This window comes from Podarcis vaucheri (assembly GCF_965113315.1).
Source record: "Podarcis vaucheri genome assembly, chromosome: 10".
Classification (NCBI taxonomy): Eukaryota; Metazoa; Chordata; class Lepidosauria; order Squamata; family Lacertidae; genus Podarcis; species Podarcis vaucheri.
The window spans coordinates 74,711,262-74,725,850 of NC_138748.1; the positions used below are offsets into that span (position 1 = coordinate 74,711,262).

The 14,589-nt window shown below is 53.0% G+C and overlaps 1 protein-coding gene across 1 annotated transcript; it reads right to left on the reverse strand.

Moving 5' to 3' along the window:
- Nucleotides 1–1,351: 1,351 nt before the first annotated feature.
- On the reverse strand, nt 1,352–11,375 carry LEP (leptin). The gene is made up of 3 exons (XM_082240206.1): nt 11,359–11,375; nt 5,529–5,685; nt 1,352–3,506 (listed from the first exon to the last, which is right to left on the reverse strand). Exons 2-3 carry the CDS (start codon nt 5,670–5,672, stop codon nt 3,147–3,149), a joined length of 504 nt encoding a protein of 167 aa, XP_082096332.1. The 5' UTR covers nt 5,673–5,685; nt 11,359–11,375; the 3' UTR covers nt 1,352–3,146.
- Between the last annotated feature and the right edge of the window lie 3,214 nt (nt 11,376–14,589).

Sequence of the window (14,589 nt, forward strand, 5' to 3'; positions counted from 1 at the left end):
AGATGTCCCACAAGGCAGCGGATATAGAGTTTTACTCGGGATTTACTCTGAGGAGAAAGGCAGCAGAGATTTAGGACCAGAATTTTCCTTCTCCTCAATGGGCTCCCTTCCCAGGTTGATGAGCCCCCATCTGGCCCCCACTTCCCTCTGCATCTCATGTAGAAACCGACTTCTTGATCGTTGGACCAAATCCTGGTCTCCTCTGCTCCATCTCCACCTGTCTCCACATGCAGGGGAAGCCCCTAACTCACCAAAGGTGAGTTACCTTTGGCTACCCTCACCTGGTTTAGCCGGCCAGTCAAAGCCGTTTCCCAGGATTGTGGCCGCTGTCGCATGCTGACAGCTTCTAGGAGCCACAGGTGAGAGCTGAGTGCAGGGCGGGAATAGGACCCCCATCTCATATATTGACCCTGGATGTGTCAATGTTCTCCCCCTCCTCCTTTTCCCTGCTCCCCCCAGGACAACCCACCAGAAAGAAAAGCAGCCCCCCTCCAGGATCCTGGGGGCCAGCAAAGCAAAAACCCGTCACTATTCAAAATGCAGCACATGTTTATAAAATATAAATATTATTCCAGATACAGAAAGAAAAGCAAAAATCGTCTACAAACGTCGTAATGGGAAACGAAAATAAATAAGAAGGGCGAGTTTAACAATACGGAGGCTTTTTCGGGTCTGCTTGGGAAGATCTTCTGCTCTCTTCCTGACTTGAGTCTTTCAGAGCAGCCCTCCCCACAAGACAGACACACACACACACACACACACACACACACACACACACACACACAGAGAGAGAGAGAGCCCTCCAGCTCACAGAGCAGGGAAGGAATGCAACACCCTGAATGACCCATCACACCCTCGGAAAAAACGTTTTGGTCTTGCAACTGAAATGCCACCTAAGGGGAAATGGGAGAGTTGTAAAAGGCTCTTTCTAAGAAGTCTGAGCACAGCACCTTAGCTGCTCCCTTGACGCGGAATTCCTCCCGCCCACCCTTGCACCGAAACCCCCAGGTGCTGAGAGCAGACGCGGGAGAGGGAGGAGGGGATCCCCCTCTGCCTCAAAGGGAAGGGAGTCAGACAAGGGCACCTGGTGTGCAAAGGCACAGAGGCCTCCTTCCTCCTTGCAGAGTCAGGATGAAGCCCTAGCTGCCCCCAGCTGTGCTTGAATCCATGAGCACCCAGGCGAGGGAGAGACCTTTGCAGAGCGGAAAGCCTATACTGGGGCAGGCAGGTTTGCAATGGGGACCATCCATTTCCCACTCACTACAGCTTTAAGAGTGAATCACAGAATCAGAAGGGATCCCCCAAAGGTCATCCAGCCCAACCCCCAGCTGGGAAACCGCCTGCTGCAGTAGGAAAGGGGGGTTGCTGCTTGTAGTTTGGATACTCCCACCCCCCACCCCTGGAACCCTTTACCTCTGCTGAGCACATTTTGAAGGCTTCCCCATTGTTCCAAAAACTTGACTGGGGGGGACTGAAGGCAGGCACTTTGCACATGGGAAGTGAAGTCTTCCACAAACCACCATCTCCATCCACAGAGGGAGAGATGGGCATTTCCTGGAATCTCAATTTGCAGGAGAAGAACTTTTCTGAGCATGAAGAAGAACATTCTGATGGGAAGAAGGTGGTGGAGGTTTAAAAGCAAAGGTTGGCTGGCCCCCTGCCAGGGATAATTCAGCCGTGATCCCTGCTTTGCAGGGGGTTGGGACCAATGATTCTCCAGTTCTATAATTCCACGAGGAATTCTGCCTCTGACGGCCTGCATCTAATGCCCTGTTGTTTATCAACGTGTCTTCCTCTGTAAACTCGAACCCGGGCCCTGAGTGAGCGGTAGGGGCATGTTCTGCGTGAAACGGGGACTGGGAATCACTCGGCATTCCCACGCCCCCCGGCCTGCCCTGCTGCTCAGCTCAAAACCACACAACCACACACACACCCCTCCCCCACCCCAGGCTGCATTTTGCTGAAAATAACAATAACAAAAAAAAAAAAATTATGGGTTTTGTCATTACATGCACCAAAGTGTCGTTTGCCCAGGAGTGATTCTGAAGAATGAGAAGGAAGCGCTGGCTTGCCCCGTGTGCCAAAGGCGCAAACCCAAGTTTTGCTTAATTTTGATCCATGTGGGTGATATTGCTACGTTCGTTATTCCGAGGTCTGAAAAGTTAACAGTGGGGTCTGCTCTTCAGATACGTTGCTCCTTTTTTTCTTTTCTTTTTTGCAGTATATAACCTTGAACCTATCCAAAAGCAAGACTGGGACCACGCTGAATTGTACCTTCACCCTGGAACAACCCCCCCACCCCCCATAGAAATCTGAACCAGCCCCGACCTGCCCTGCCTTGCCCCGCTGAAGAGCTCTGTGTCGCTGCAGACTCTGCTCAGGCAGCGAAGAAGAGGGCTACTGAGGAACAACTTCTGCTCCTGGCATTCAGGTTTCTTTGGGGGGGGGCCGGGGGGGGTCGCCTCTCACTTTGCCTGATTTGAGTCTCACCAGAGAGCATAAGAGAGCCAGACCGGCCCTCCAAAATGAAAAAGGAAAAACGGAAGCCCCTCCAAAGGATAGGGAGTCCCCCTTTTTGAACCACGCATCTCACATGGAGCAAACTTGTTTTCTGCTGCTCTGGAGAGGAGGACCCGAACATCGAATTCAAATGACAAGGAAGGAGATTAAGCAAAACATTAGGAAGGACTTTCTGGTGCTAAGAACCATTTAACAGTGGAATGGATGTTGACTGGCCACCTGTCAGGAGCTGCTTAGCTCCTGGGTTTGGACTAGATGACTCTAGGGGGTCCCTGCCTGCCTACCCTTCTATGATCCCCCTGCAGTCTCCCGTTCATGCAAACCACAACCAGACACAATCAAGTGACCCCCCCCCGCCCCTCCCCGCAAACTGAGCTGCCCCCAAACTGAGTCAAGTCTACCCTGAGAGAGGATGCCCAGGAACAAAGTGATGGTCCAAAAACATTCGCAAATCAGTTCCTGGTGCAGGTAAATGTGTGACTGTTCTGCTCCCAGGCTGCTTTTGCTGTCATCACAGATATCGTAACCTGAGGCGTTTTGCTTCTTGCATAGGTGTGGGTGAGGCTTAACCCGACCAGGAAAACAAAGAGGCTCTGTGCGTTTGCACACAGAGGCGCCCGCACACCCTAGCAGTTCTGAACGTGGTCCAGGTACTTTGCGATGCTTTCTAGGCACTTGTGGAGCCGGTCCAAGGTCACCACGGCTGTCGTGTACGGGGAGACGGTCATCAGCTCTGTGAGGTTGCCCAGGTTGTCGGCTGCAGAAGGTCTGCGGAGCAGGCAGCCCAGGTGGGAGCTTAGCATCTGAAGGAGACTGCGGAGGTTCTCCACGTCGTTGGAGATTTGCACCACGGGGGCCTCCAAAGGCAGGCTGGAGAGGACCTGGTGGAAGATCTGCAGGGTCTCGTCGATGGCCTCCAGGCTTTCTGCTGGCAGCTGCCCAGGGATGAAGTCAAACCCACTGATCTTCAGGTTCACTGGAGGAAACTGCAATGGGAAGAGGGAAATCGCAGGCGGTTATGCCAAGCTCTGCTGCAGATGACAGCAAGGCGTAAAGGGACCCCTGACCATTAGGTCCAGTTGTGGCCGACTTTGGGGTTGAGGCGCTCATCTCGCTTTATTGGCCGAGGGAGCCGGCGTACAGCTTCCGGGATATGTGACTAGCATGACTAAGCCGCTTCTGGCGAACCAGAGCAGCGCATGGAAACACTGTTTACCTTCCCGCCGGAGCGGTACCTATTTATCTACTTGCACTTCGACGTGCTTTCGAACTGCTAGGTTGGCAGGAGCAGGGACCGAGCAATGGGAGCTCACCCTGTCATGGGGATTCGAACCACCGACCTTCTGATCAGCAAGTCCTAGGCTCTGTGGTTTAGAGACCACAGTGCCACCCGCATCCCTGACAGCAAGGCTTAGCCTTAAGGAAAATGGAAGGAAGGAGGAAGGGCTGCTTTCCCAAAGCAAGAGTTTCACCCAGTGTGTTGCTGCTCACACCACTCTGGAGCACATGAGACAGGCGCATGCCTTGAACACTTGTACCACAGAATGCCAGACTGACACCCATCCTCTCTTGGAAGCTGCCCAGAGTGGCTGGGGCAATCCAGTCAGACGGGCGGGGTGCAAGAAATTGTTGTTGTTATTATTGTGGCAGGCTTGGCAGGGAGGGTTGAAATGTTTACCGCAGAGAAGTCCTGGCCCATGACCTAAATAAACTCTCAAAGTGCCTACATATTATTCTCCTCTACAACCCTGAAAATTAGTACAGCTCCAAGACTTCAATTGGTCTTAATTTGGCCTAGTTATTGCATGTTTCAGATGCCTAAGAACCACTTGTGTTTTGCTGAGCATATTCCCAGGTGAGCATGCACAAGGGATGGGTTCCAAAGAGCTGCCATTCAAGGCCTCTCTGCAAATTTCTGGCATTTGCCGCTTGCAGGGGGAGAATTATGTAACACCCACCTGCACTTATTGTGCAGTAGTATTTGCAGAAAATAGCTTCTAGGGCAGGGGTCTGCAACCTTTAAGACAAAAAGAGCCACTTGGACCCGTTTCCGAAGAAAAAAAACACTGGGAGCCGCAAACATGTGCGCCGCTGCCCTCCGATCTGACAGTGGGCGGGAAGGTGACGTCGGGACGGTGCGTGACTAACACACGCACCGTCCCCATGCGACGTCACAGCCAGTACAGTGCCCACCACAGTGGGGAGTGTCGGGGCGCACAATGCGCCTCCTCCCCTCGCGGCAAAGGTGTAAAAGAGCCACATGCGGCTCCAGAGCCGCGGTTTGCTGACCCCTGTTCTAGGGTGTACCCGACCTCAGTGAACCTACCACAGAAAAGGTGTGTCCTGGTTGCTAGGGAGAAAGGAAAGGGGAAGGGGGATGAAAAGACCAGAAAACAAGGTGGGAGGGAGGGAACTAAAGGGGGAGGGGAAAACACTATTTCTTTAGGACCCCAGGAAATCCTATTGGCTGGTTTCCAAACAACTCACTCATCAATCACAGTTCTGACTTCACTCATTGGCTAAAACACAAAGACAGGAGCAGCTAGGCTGGCTCATTTCACAGAAACCACCCAGAAGGCTGCCTGCACATTTTGTTGTGTAACCTCCTTCTAGGAAGCCTAGTTCTTTTTGAATGAAACTCAGCACCCAATCCTTTTGAAGGCCTGGGCCCTGGTACAATCGCTCCAGTACAATTCATCCATGCTCCCCACTCTGATAGCCCGTTGCCACAGACAGGCACTGAGGAGGGGGCATTCGGGGCTGTCTGCCTGGGTGGCTAGTACTAATGCAGGAGAAGCCTGGCTTGCTGTCATCAGCTTGGAGGAGAGCAGAAGGTCCTGCAGACTGCAATGAGCTCCAGGAAAACACAGTCAGACCCTGAATGGCCAGGATTCTTTTGTGGGGCTGGACTAGATGACCCCTGGGGGACCCTTCCAGCTGTACAATCCAATGCTTCTATGAGTGGGTGGGAAGGAGGGGACGGAGCCTGTTCTTGCCCCACACCTTACCTGGTGCTCCTGGATCCTGGCCATGATGGTCTTGGTGAGGCTTTTAGTGTCAGCTACGACCTTGTCAATTTTCACAGGCCGGCCGTGGAAGAGGGGCAGCCAGACCCATAGCAAGCCACACAAGGAGATGTTGGGGCAGCGCATCTTCTCCTTCAGCCTGTGCAGATAAAGAGAAAAACCAGTTAGGGGAGCTCCTCTGGGTGTCCTGAAGAAAGGGTGTCCGTCCTCACAGGGAATGTGGATAGAGAGAGAGAAGGGTTTCTCCCTGTCTTGTAACACCAGAAGCAGAAAGTTAGAAGATTCAGGACAGAGAAAAGAAAGGACTTCTTCATGCAGCGCAGAGTTGAACTGTGGAACTCCCTCCCACAGGAGGAAATAGAGGCGACCAAATTAGACGGCTTTAAAAGAGGAGGAGACATGGAGGAGGAGAGGGCTTCTGATGGCTTGCCCTCCATGGTCAGAGGCAGTGATCAGGTCAGAAGGGCTCTTGTGGGATCCCCTGGCCAGACTCTTTCCCTGTCTGACTTTGGACCAGATGCTGTGATTCCCGCATTGAAGGAGGAGCCTTTGAGGTCCCTTCCAACTCTACAACTCTTCCTTTCCACCATGTTTCAGTCTTCCTAAACTTGGAAAGATACTAGGCCTTTGCTTTAGGAACAAATGCACAGGTGAACAACCTCATAGGGTTGTTTTTGGGAGATAAAAGATGGGGCAGGGTGTGTGTGTGTGTGTGCATGACACTCCCTGAAGGAAAACCAAGTGAAAAACAAAATGGGCAGAACAGAACTTCACCATGAGCCTAAAAGATGTCCTTTTTTAATTATCTTGCATGTTAACCTTTTCCCTGGAAAGACTTCTTTGGCTTCCTCTACTCATCACATTGTTGGTAAAGGAGCTGAGTGTGCTGAGCTGGTCAAACCTCTGGAGTGAGTGACTCCCCCCCCCCAGTGGGGGTCTTGCTTCCCTAACTCCTCTCACCTACTCGGAAGGGCTCTCAGCTGGCTCCCAGGAAGCAAAGTCCACTTGGGCAGAAGTCTGCCAAAGCAGCTGCTGTTAGAGGCTCTTGAGAATCAATTTCCTTATACCCCCCCCCTCCTTACAGTGTGCAAAAAGTAACGCAAGCACAAACTTAATGAACGGAGCAAATTAAAATCAGAGCGACGCAAATGAGTGACTTTGCAAAACAACAGAGGGAGATGATCTGTACCTGAAAATTCAGGCTGGCTGGTTAGAGGAGTGATGGGGCTCACCTGGGCCCCAAAACATAAGCTGTAACATTTTGCAGCAGGGAGAGATTTCTGGCCCTTGCACACCGGCCCATTTCTCAAAACCAAAGACCCTCAATCTACAAAGCCTCCATAAGTAGCTGCCTTTCTGGGTGTTCACCAAGCCAACAGAAAACACATCGCAATCCATTGTAGTTGCTACTTCTTGGGGGAGAAAATTCAACAGTACAGTTTTGTGCTGTGTGGAAAAAAGTATTTCCTTTTCCTCTAGGTTGTGTCCAACACTGGCCCTATTCAGAGTAGGGCCACTGATGCTACTGGACATGGCTAACTTTGGTTCACTGACTTCATCGGGTCTACCCAGGGCCATATTTAGGTTTGATGAGGTCCTAAGCTTTGTCAACAACAAATTGTCGCTGTTTTTGTTGTTGAATATATGCTATATGGTAATTTATGGACCTAATCGGTATCTAAAGCCATTTGCACATGTTGCCCTGCAACTAGTCCATGCAGAATGTAGGCACCCTATATCTAGAAAGGAGCAAAAAAATGAAATTTTAGGGAGCAGGCTAGCAGACAGGGGCCATGACTTACACCAGAGGAGCCTCCACAACACAAAACACTGTTGCTGGATGTAGGTTTTATTTTATTGTTGTTTATCTTATATTTTTGAAATATACATCCAGTTTTTTCCCCTTTAATTTTTTTTGGGGGGCCCCAAGAGAGTGGGGCCCTAAGCTATAGCTTGTTTAGCTTATACGCCCTGGGTCCACAGCCCTCAATCTCCCAACATCCAGCTTTCTGGATGGCCCTGCAGAGTTTCCTCCATGGAGCTGAAGGTGGCATAGCATAACAGAATCACAGAATTGGAAGGGACCCCGAGGGTCATCCAGTCCAACCCCCTGCAGTGCAGAAGTATGCAGCTGTCCTGTAGGGAGATCAAAGCTGCAACCTTGGCGTTCTCAGCACCACGCTCTAACCAACTGAGCTCTCCTGCCTGGCTCACACAGCTCTCTCCCCACACAACCACCCTGCGAGGAAGCTTAGGCTGAGAGGCATTGCGACTGACCCGAAGTCAGTGGGCCAAGTGGGGATGATTCGAACCCTGGTCTCCCAGGCCCCAGTCTGACACTCTCCCTAACCAGGACACCCCACTGGCTGCCTGAATGGCTCTCCTGAGTTCTGGCCTTGCGAGGGGGTGAGGGAAGACTCCTCCAGGAAGCAGCGTCTTCCAAGCTGCCTGGCATGAGGCGTGGTGCCCAGCAGCTGCCACACCAAGGGCACCGGCGCATCTGCCTCCCCCGCTGAAGTTCCCACTGACGGTGTTTACCACGGCAAGATCCCGGCCGCATCCCAGTGTTTCTGGAGATTCACTTCAAAACATCTCAAGGAAGGAGGACTCCGTGCACCAGGTGGGAAGGAAATTAAGGCAGCCCAGCAAATCTGCAGGGCCCGTTGGGCATGTGTGTTTCCTGAGAATCTCAAGCAGCGCCGTTGACAGTTTTGGCAACATCTGGCTGTCAGTGGCAAGCAGGAACAGAGTCTGCCTGCCTGCCTTCTCAGGGCCGAGGCCTGTGGCCATCCAGCTGCACTGCACCCCACACACATGGGTGTTACATAAATCCGACCGCAGTGATAACAGAACGGTAAACACGACGCCGAAATGAGGAATCCGGGGCCAGCAGCACAGCGAAGTGGGGGCTTCTCTGAACTCTGGACACTGAGGGACAACTTGTCTGCATCGGAGGCTGACATGAATGGGTGGCTTTGATGCTCACTGTTTCTCTCGCTGAAAGTCAAAAGGGGGTGTGGCTCAGCGGCACAGCCCAGGGCCCCCTGGCAGAATCCCTGAATTGTAGGCTTGGAAGGGACCCCCAGGGTCATCCAATCCAACCCCCTGCAATGTAGGAATAGGCAGCTGTTCCCTACAGGGATCCCCAAATCTGAAACCTTGGCGTTCTCGGCACCAGCTAGAGAATGCGGTAGGAGAACACTTCAGTCTCCCAGGACATTCTATACAAGATCTCAAAGCAGCTGTCTTATTACAAAAGAATTTCAGAAATAGACTGGAAAGAGAAGTTGCTGAATTGCAACTTATTACCAAACTTAAAACCATGGAGAGACCTGGTCTGAATAGAGACATTGGATTCTTATCTCATTAAACATGATAAAGCTATTTTTGGCCATCTCACCCCTCGTTTTTTCCTGTAAGACCAATTGCAGTTGTTAACAGTTGTCAACAGGTTTAGCACACCCATCAGCCAATCACTCATTCCCACCACCCTTCTGAATAATACCCCTTCCCACCCTCTCACTATATACAAGGGTCTGGTGACTTCTGTTCCAGTGTATCTGAAGATACACTGCCTGCACACGAAAGCTCATACCAAGAACAAACTTAGTTGGTCTCTAAGGTGCTACTGGAAGGATTTTATTTTATTTTATTTTATTTTATTTTATTTTATTTTATTTTATTTTGACTATGGCAGACCAACACGGCTACCTACATGTATTTAGCACCAGCTAGGGCTAGGCAAGACTCCCTCTCTGAAACCCCCCAGAGCCATCCCTGCCAGTTGGTGCAGTCAGCACTGAGCCCAAAGGGAATTTCCTGAGCTCTCGAAAAGCTACTTCAAGTGCCTGCCAAGAGGAGCTCAAGAACAGAGCTGTTAGGCAGTGGAACAGTCTTCCACAAGAGGTGATGGACTCTCCTTCCTTGGAGGCAGTGGCTGAGATTCCTCATTGTTGGACTACATGACCTTTGGTGTCCCTTCCAACTCTACGATTCTAGAATTCCAAGAGCGAAGCAATGCTAGGCCTGTGCTTGGAGTACTGCAGAGAAACCCAGAGTCCAAGGATCTCCAAGGATCCCTCTTACCTGAGCAGAAGGCTGCCCAAGCCCATGGCCTGCAAAGTTTGGTCACAACTTGGGTTCTGCCCCTTCACTGCCACCTGACGGTGCCCACTGCCCAGGCTGCCCCCTGGCCTGTTTCATTTGCCGGAGCCTGGAAGTGGGACCCCGGAGCCAGCAGATCAGATGGGGAACGGAGGAAGCGGCTGTCCTGTGCTAGAGGCAGAGCACTGGGGTCAGTCTAGTTCTAGTGAAGCCTCCAGGATTTCAGGTGGGGAAACTCCCCCAGCCTTGCCCATGGAGATTGTGCCAGCGACCTTTGGGGTGACTTTCTGTGCCACTGTGAGGAAAGGAGGGTGGGCTAGATGGGACCCAGCCTGATCCTGCCAGGCTCTTTGGGGATTCTTTGGTTGTGGTTCCGCATTGGAGGGGGTTGGTCTAGATGGCCTCTGGGGTGCTCTGTCATTCCATGACTCTTCTTATTTTCTACATACACAGCAGTGCACTGAGCCACTGACCTTCCCCAAATGACTGGGGGACCATTTTCTAGGAGAGCAGAGCCCGACCCCCCCCCCATTCTCATGCCCCAGTCCAGAGGCTCCACACCCCACGTTGCTCACTCTTCCCCATCCAGGCCCAGCTTGTCTAGAAGAGCGGTTCTCAGAGCCCCAGGGAGAAATCTGGGTTCTTGCTTGGCTTCATCCTGCTCCAATTTCCCAGAATCAGAGCTGGGGGGGGTACTTAGATTCTCCGCAGCCTCGGATGGAGGATGGGGGGGGGCATCTAAGCCTGTGGAAAACCCCTGGGGCTCCTCCCCCCCTCTTTACTTCAGAACCAGGAGATCCCGAGGCCCACACTTGTCCGGCAGCGCCGCGAGGCCGGCTAAGCATAGGCGCTCTGCACATGCTCTCTCGGGGTCTTTCCTCCGGCCCCGCCGTCTCCCTCCCTCCAAGGCAGCTCACCTGCCTTTCCCACTTTCGCAAAAGCGAGCGGAGCAGGAGGGAGTTAGTCCTCCCCCCGCACATCCTTCCCAGAACGGGCCCAGCCCGGCCTCCCGGGGTGAAGCGAGGCGAGGCGAAGCCGGGGTCAGTCCGGGGCGGCAGTGCGGACGCCCCCTCGGCCCCGGAAAGCCCTCCGACTCCCCACCCCAACACACGTCGTCCTGCCCTCCTCCGCTCCCCAACCGGTCAGTCCCCCTGGCGAGGCAGTGAATGGGAGATGGAGACGGTAGGAGATCCGGGGAGATCTCACGCTCCCCAGCGGCCCCGGGTCTCCCCCCACCCCCCACCCCAGCCGCCCAATTTGCAGGGCCGGCCTTCGGAAGAGGTGCCGGGCCAGGCGGAAACAATCCACCTCGCCCTTGGGAACTGAGGGAAGCAGCAGACAGGAAAAAGCCGGAGCTAGACGCACGTGGAGGAAAAGGCCGGCTGAGCTCCGCGGCCTTTTCTCCCAGAGGGATGGCGATCTGTGGGAAGAGAAGGAAGAGGTACGGGAACACCACCGGCTAGGCGGCTTTCCTCTAGTCTGGAAGCCTCAGCGCCTAACCTGCGACTAAGCGCCCGGTGGTAAAGGATCTCTGCATGCGCTCAGAGGCACGCTGGGGCGCCCAGCGCCGCGCTAGCCGACAGCTTGGCTCCAGGAGTCCTGACAGTCCAAAGCGGATCGATAAGGGAGGTTCACCTCTGGAACAAGCTCCCCATCCCCCCTGCCCTCCCCCTTAATACTCAGGCACCTTCCCCCCGCCTCGGCTCACCTCTCTCGCGCTGCCTCCGCCGGCCTTCTGAGGCTCCATCGCCGCCGCGACACTTTTATAAGGCGCGCCGGGTTGCACAACTCGCCCGGCCGCGGCCCGGCCCCTCCCTGCCCGGCCCGGGGCGGGGGAGGCGGCGCGGGCGGGCGGGCGCGGGAGGCGGGGACCCCGCGGCGCCGCAAAACCCCCTGCTGCCGCCGCCGCTACCCCGGGAGCCCCGAGCGCTGCCCCGGAGGCAGGGGAGTGGGGCAAGGCTTTTTGGGAAAAGGAGCCGCCCAAATGTATTAGAGAAAAGGGGTCAAAAGGGGACGTCCAGGTAGGAACTGGCGCCTCCCGCAACCAAACGCGTTTATTTCCTCGCCTTTTTCTAAGAAAATACCCAGGAAAGAAAAAAATCAGAAAGAGGAAGTAGGGGAAATGTGTTTTTGCATGTCCCCACTAACCCCTGGAAGAAATTAAAAATATTTTAGCTTAATTAACGGTTACTGAATTTGTGTTTGGTGAACTTCAGGGGTCGGGGCAGTGCGCGCTGGTCGTGGGGTGGGGGAGAGACCTTCTGTCCAGATTTTTGGGGGGTCCCCCGCACCCGGCTTTGAATTCAGTCCAGAGTGAAATCCGGCGCTCGCTCTGTTGCAGGAGACCAATCAGCTCCAAAACCGCTCCGGTTCCACGTTTCGCTCGACTTCGGGGCTGTTCTGGTGATCTCTATAAATGATTTTTTAAGGGGAAAATACCAGCAACAATATTTATCACAAGGAAAGGGATCGAAAATGAATTCGCCGGCGTCTAATGGGCAAGTCTGCGGTGCGGCGCCGCTGCGGGCGCAAAACGGTTCAGAAAAGGCAGTCGGAGATCCTCAAGCCGGTAGAGCGACTCCGCTGAGAGGGAAGGGGGCAGCTGGGGGGGGGGGGACGGACGACTTTTTAGTACAGAGAAAAAGCGAGGAAGAGGCGACGTGATAGGAGGGTATAAAAGGAGAAAGTAGAGAGAGAGAGAGAGAAAAGTTTTGCTCGCGTAAAAAATGCTCTCTCGCGAAACGGAAGGTCGGGAGATTCAGCAGCGCAGAGTTAACCCACGGAACTCCCTCCCTCAGGAAGATGGGATGCCCACCAACCTGGGCGGCTTTAGAAGAGCGGTCATAACTGAGGGGGGGGGGCTCTTCCTTCTCCCTCTCCTTGAGGCCAGATGCTGAGGAGGTGCGCGGGAGGAGAAGGTCCGGAGCCGGCGCGCCCTGCGGCGGAGCTGCGTGGGGACCCGGGATTCGACCCGATCCACCGCCGCTGGTCTCCTCCTGTGCTGTCGTCGCTGGATTTCCCTCGGTGCTTGAGTTGTTGTTCTGGTGCCATCGAGGCTGACAACCTCAACTCATGTATCTCGTCCAGAGGAAAACCGTAACTCGATGCTTTATATTGTTTCACAATCAAAATTATGAATGACGGCGAATGATTTATTATTAATAATTAACGTTGTCCATTATTATTAACAATATTTATCCGCTGCCCGACCACCGGCGTTCTCTGAGCGATCTACAAATGCAAAATACAGCATAAAACCGAATTAGCCAACGCTTTGAGAATTCGTTTTGCCTTTCTATATACATGCATATATAAAAATTATATATCAAAAACAAATTCGAAACTCCAAGCTCCGCCCCAAAAGACAGAAAGTTTTTAAGACTCCAGCTCAACTGGCGACCCCGAATTCGTAGCGCGCGCCGCGGGGTCATCCTACTCTCGGTAGAAACCCGCAAAATTTGGGTGGGTGGGTGGGTGGAGAAACGGGGTCCGGGGAATCCCCTCCTCAGCTATTCCGTGTCAACAGTATTATTTTATAAACTTTTACAGCATTCTTTTCGGATTTGCTGATTCGGACTCGGTCCCTTTTTGTAAACGTTCCCTTGCGCCCTTGAAAAAAATCTTTATAAACCCCCAATCGGGGGCGATAATTTTGGCGTAACGAAATGTGAACGAAGACCCTCCCACAAAGTTAAAACAAGGGAGGATTTAACGCCAGGAACAAAAGTGACTTTTTGCTTGCAACGAAGCTACGCTTAATTTCGCTGGTGCCTTTTCAAATATATGCCAGGCAGGAAGCCTCGAGTTTCCACGGTCGTCTTTTGCAGAGACTCCGCCTGGAGGAATCCCCCCCCGCCCTGCCCCACGTCGAAATGGGAGCGAGGGTCTTCCCCCTTCAACCCCTGCCCAACGCTGGATTTTATTGCGAGGCTAGGAAATATAAGCGCGTGTTTTTGGAGAGGTTTCCAGTGGTCTAAAGGATATTGCGCTCACTGGAAGGACAGATCGTGAAGCTGAGGCTCCAAGACTTTGGCCACCTCATGAGAAGAGAAGACTCCCTGGAAAAGACCATGATGTTGGGAAAGATGGAGGGCACAAGGAGAAGGGGACGAAGGAGGACGAGATGGTGGGACAGTGTTCTTGAAGCTACCAGCATGAGTTTGACCGGGAGGCAGTGGAAGACAGGAGGGCCTGGTGTGCTCTGGTCCAGGGGGTCACGAAGAGTCGGACACGACTAAACGACTAAACAACAACAACAAAGGATATTGCACAGCTGGAAAATGTTCAGTAAAGGTGATCGAAGGGGGTCATCTAAGAAGAAATACGGCAGCGTTTGGGTTTTTTTAGTCCGGAGAAAAAGCGAGTAAAAGGCGACAGGTCAGAAGTATATAAAATTATACCTGGCCTGGAGAGAGAAATGTTTTTTCTTCCTGTTTCATAACCCCAGAACTCGTGGGCATCCAAACGAAGCTGAATGTGGGGGAAATCAGGGCAGACAGGAGAAAGTCCTTCTTCACGCAGCGCAGAGATGAACTACGGAACTCCCCTCCACAGGAGCCAATGATGGCACCGAACTTGGATGGCTTTTTATGTTAGCCGCTCTGAGCCCGGCCTCGGCCGGGGAGGGCGGGATACAAATAAAAATTCATTATTATTTCTTATTGTTATTTTTAAAAGACCAATTCTGGAGGAAGTTGACTCTTAGACGCGATGGAGGCAGCGAAGCTTCTGAATGTCCCTTGCTGGAAGCCGCGGGGGGCGGGGGTCTTGCACTCGGATCCTGGACTAGATGGTCCAAGTGGCCTGATTCGGCATGCTCTTCTTAGGTTCTTCTGCCCCCCCCCTTGCCCCTGGATCCCACCTCCCCTGCCCACGGCCGTCTTATCTTTATATTCCCATTCTGCAGATGGATAACTGAGACTGGATCGCGGGAAGGAGG

Excerpts from the sequence above, each read along its gene's own strand:
- LEP (XM_082240206.1), bottom strand. The coding sequence starts at position 5,672 with ATGCGCTGCCCCAACATCTCCTTGTGTGGCTTGCTATGGGTCTGGCTG. Across the intron at positions 3,507-5,528 it reads CCAGGATCCAGGAGCACCAG|TTTCCTCCAGTGAACCTGAA; the intron begins GTAAGGTGTGGG and ends TTCCCATTGCAG.